The 3,762-nt window shown below is 40.8% G+C and overlaps 1 protein-coding gene across 3 annotated transcripts in view; it reads right to left on the bottom strand.

Moving 5' to 3' along the window:
• Positions 1-1,166, bottom strand: part of FOCAD (focadhesin) — a 93,456-nt gene extending 92,290 nt beyond the window's left edge. For all 3 annotated transcript variants that reach the window (XM_008630855.2, XM_017730599.1, XM_017730600.1), the window contains exons 1-2: positions 1,067-1,166; positions 535-623 (exon numbers count right to left, since the gene is read on the bottom strand). In XM_008630855.2, the coding sequence (XP_008629077.1) occupies positions 535-591 (57 nt within the window). In that variant the 5' untranslated portion in view covers positions 592-623; positions 1,067-1,166. The remainder of the gene's footprint in view (positions 1-534; positions 624-1,066) is intronic.
• Positions 1,167-3,762: the final 2,596 nt, after the last annotated feature.

Here is a 3,762-nt window from a genome sequence, read left to right as displayed (position 1 = left end):
CCTGTCCATTAAACATACTATGATAAACGTTTTTTTGTACAGGAGAATTTCAGGTGAAAATGATGAGGAGCGAATGCATAGATCAGAAAATAAAGGGGGCTGAGCTGAGCTGCACACAGTCATCCCTTGATGACAGACAAGACTGCAGTAGTTCATCAGTTCTCATCACAAAGGAAGAAACAGAGCAGTTCTATGAAGTATTGTGAAATATTTCAGCCCCACACACGGCGTCTGGTAATTTCTGGTTTCTCTTGAGATCACAAGGTCACTAAAAAACACTTGGCCACACTCCAACCATCCAGTCATGGAAAGTTTCTGATTTTCCTGAAGAGACTTTATAGTGATGAGCAATTATGTCCTATGTTTCGATTACACAGAGAGGGTAATTAGAATTTGATTGCAATTTAAGAATACCCTGTTTCTCTGGTTTTCTGACTTTGGAAAAGAAAAAACAGATAGGCAGATAAGCAGCAGCTGTTGGAACAAACATTTCCACAGACAACTTGACTTGTTTTGATGCTTTTAAAAAATTACCTGTGACTGAACAACTGCATTAGGAAATTCAAATCGCTTCTTGATGTCATCCAACATTTTGGCTCTGTCATATGACACTAAATTTCACTCTGCAAGAGATTGAAAAAATATACTTAGGACTAGGAAGGACAGCATGCTATTTTCTACAACCCCCTCCCCCCAAGATTTATGTTGTATTTAACAACAGATGCAAGCATTAAAGCATTTTCTTCCCCCTCTGAAATCTACCATATCACCTTGTCTTTTGGGCTTGAACCCAAGAAATGGTGAATACTCATTGGTCCAGCACAAAGCATGGGTTACAGACATTTCTTAAAGCTGCAACAAATACACCATTCCATATGGCACAGCATATGTGTACTCTGAGAGCATGTATTTTTGAGAGCATTTTAAGTATATCTCATTGACTTGAAAATGAGACAGCTCAAGAAGTGTGTTCACAGTCTCTCAAACATGATTTAAAATGCAAAATTATCCACAAATTTTCCATTATTTCATGTAAAACCAGAAGTAAAACAAACAAAAGACTAACCTGTGAGATTGCAAATGGTAATTGTAGTTAGGGGCTGGAACACTTAAAGTGAAAACCTTCTCAGTAAGTTGGAATATGCAGGTACTCACAAGCACACACAAACCTACATTAAAGAAAAATTAGAAGTCAGTTTGTTGCACACCAATGAAACTGAGGGTCACAGCAAATACTCAAATATTTTTTACTATAAATGCACCTTCAGTCATTTAGAATGGCTTCCTTAGAAAACCAAAAAGCTAGTACTTGTTGAAAACCTGAGTGTAATCCTTTGCAATAAGCCCTGAGGAAATATATACATGCATAGTACTCCAATTCCAAGATACGCTATCAGTGTGGTGCATTCAGAAACTTGCCACTGATTTTAAAAAGGATGGAATTCAAGCCTGGATACAAGTAAATGTAGCATGTGCCACAAAAAATACCATTTGCAGCAGGAAAACTCAAAATTAATAGTTACATTAAGAGATCAGTGAATACAAATTCCTTGCAGTTAAGTAGTGAGGTACTCCCACATATTTGTGGATTACGTGTCTGAAAGTGCAGGAGAAAAAAAACAACACTGATGCCAGTATGGGTTTGTATAGCTTTAGAACAGATGTAATTGCATTTTGAGACAACAGGTGTCCATATAATAAATGAACACACATTGAACTAGAGCTGATACCTTGTTTTAGAAAAAAAAAAAAAAAGACTGCTACAGCAAACAAATCCAGACATATGTAGATCTGTTGAGCATAGCTAATAACTCCAGTGGATCTAGATGTATCAACCTATTTATATACATAAATCCAAGCCCCCTCAGTTCTACCCAACAAGCAGCAAAATGAGGTAAGGGTCCTTCCTGGGCAGTGTTGACACAAACACACTGGAATTATACTCTATCTCTCATCAGGTAATTTTTTTACCCACATTAAAAGGAAAAACTACTGCACAGCAACATTACAAGCACAGAGCATACTTTCAATGTAAGCACAAATCAGCTATTCCAGACAGACTGGAAGTCCATTGTCCTTGCATCAGACACAAATCCTAAATTTCTATCAATCTAAACTAAACATCTAGGATAGTTACAATGCAACAGGTGTATCAGTGCAATTCAATTAATTTAAATACTACCTGAACAGTTCCTCAGTCTTCAGCATTCACCCCTAGAAAAGGCAACTGTGTATGCATATGGAATGCCTGTAAAATTTACAGGATACATGGATAATCAAGGATGGCAGAGACCTAAAGATGTTTTTCATCCAACCTCCAGTTCAAAGGAAGTTCAGATGTGGTCAGAGCAGGTTGCTCAAGACTTTGGCCCAATGAGGCTTTGAAAACCTCTCAAGATCAGGGAAGGCACCACTTTACTGAGCTGTTCTGATTGACAAAAGCTTTCTCTCCATCAGTAGTGTTTAGCTCTATTTGCCATGAACTCCTGTGAAGCACCTGGCAGTGCCTCCTTTCATCCCCCTACCACTGGTGCCAGGGCTGCTACTGGGTACCAGTGAAGCTGTCCCTCCTCCCAGCTGAGCCAGTCCTAGTAACCACAGCCTCTCTTCAAAGGGCAAGGGCCCAGCCCCATTATCTCAATGATCTCTGCTGAATTCAGTCTTTACGGTCAGTATGTCTCCCTACACAGGGATCCAAAACTGGACATGTCAATATGAGGTCCAAGGACTGCTGAACGGAGGTGGACAAATCTCACCCTAACAGAGGTCTCTCACACATCCCAGGGCAATGCCTGCCAGGCCCCATGGCATCCCCACAGAACTGCTCGCCAGCCCATCCTGTAAGGGGTGGGCCAAGACAGGGCATTTGTCATTGCTGAAATTCCTGAGGTTCCCATCACCCTGTTCCTCTCCTCCATGCAGAGGGCAGCCCTGCCAGCAGGCACATATTCTACCTTTGACACAGGGACAGGGTGGGAGACAGTGTTGAAAACCTTGTTCAAGAGGAGGTAAATGACATCTACCCCTCCACTTGACTACAAATCCAATTATTATTTATTAAAGGCAATCAGGTGGGTGAGGCATAATTTTTCCTTGGTAAATCCATACCATGTGTATTATTCCTAGTAAGAATCACTAAACCAGACAGTTTAAGAACAAAGATTTCCAGAGCTTATCCAGCCCAATCCTCTCATCAAAACTGGTCTGAATAGATCATCTTCCTCTCTACCAACCCCAGTGAAGTCCTGAAAACCCACAAGGAAGGAAGTGGTGGAGTCACCAAGCCTGGAAGAGTTCAAGAAATGACTGGATATGTGGCACTTCTGGCTACTGTTTAGCTGACATAGTGGTTTTCAGGGAAATGCTTGATGTGATGACCTTGAAGGTCTTCTCCAGCCTCCACAATTCTATGATTGTGGGCCCCTTCCACCTCAGGACATTCTATGATACACCATCAATCACACACATGAAAAATCATCCACCCCAAAAAATCACCAAACACACACACACACACACACGATAAAGAAAGAGAAGACAAGGTATTGGAAAGGGACCTTGGCTTGTTTAGTCAATGTAAGTGATAAATATCTGTGCACGCTTGAGCTTGACTTACTGCAAGGTGGCCACCAAGCTGCTCTATCACTGTCTCTCAAGTGGAAAAGCAGCAAAAATATGATTAAGGGCTCATGACACAATGACAGGACGATCACTCAGCAATTATTGTTATGGGGAAAACTGACTCAAGTCAAGGAAATTTATTTT

The sequence above is a fragment of the Corvus brachyrhynchos genome, unplaced genomic scaffold (genome assembly GCF_000691975.1).
Source record: "Corvus brachyrhynchos isolate BGI_N302 unplaced genomic scaffold, ASM69197v1 scaffold93, whole genome shotgun sequence".
Classification (NCBI taxonomy): Eukaryota; Metazoa; Chordata; class Aves; order Passeriformes; family Corvidae; genus Corvus; species Corvus brachyrhynchos.
Note: the sequence above shows the minus strand (reverse complement) of the source record. Positions and strands in the feature narration are given on the sequence as shown.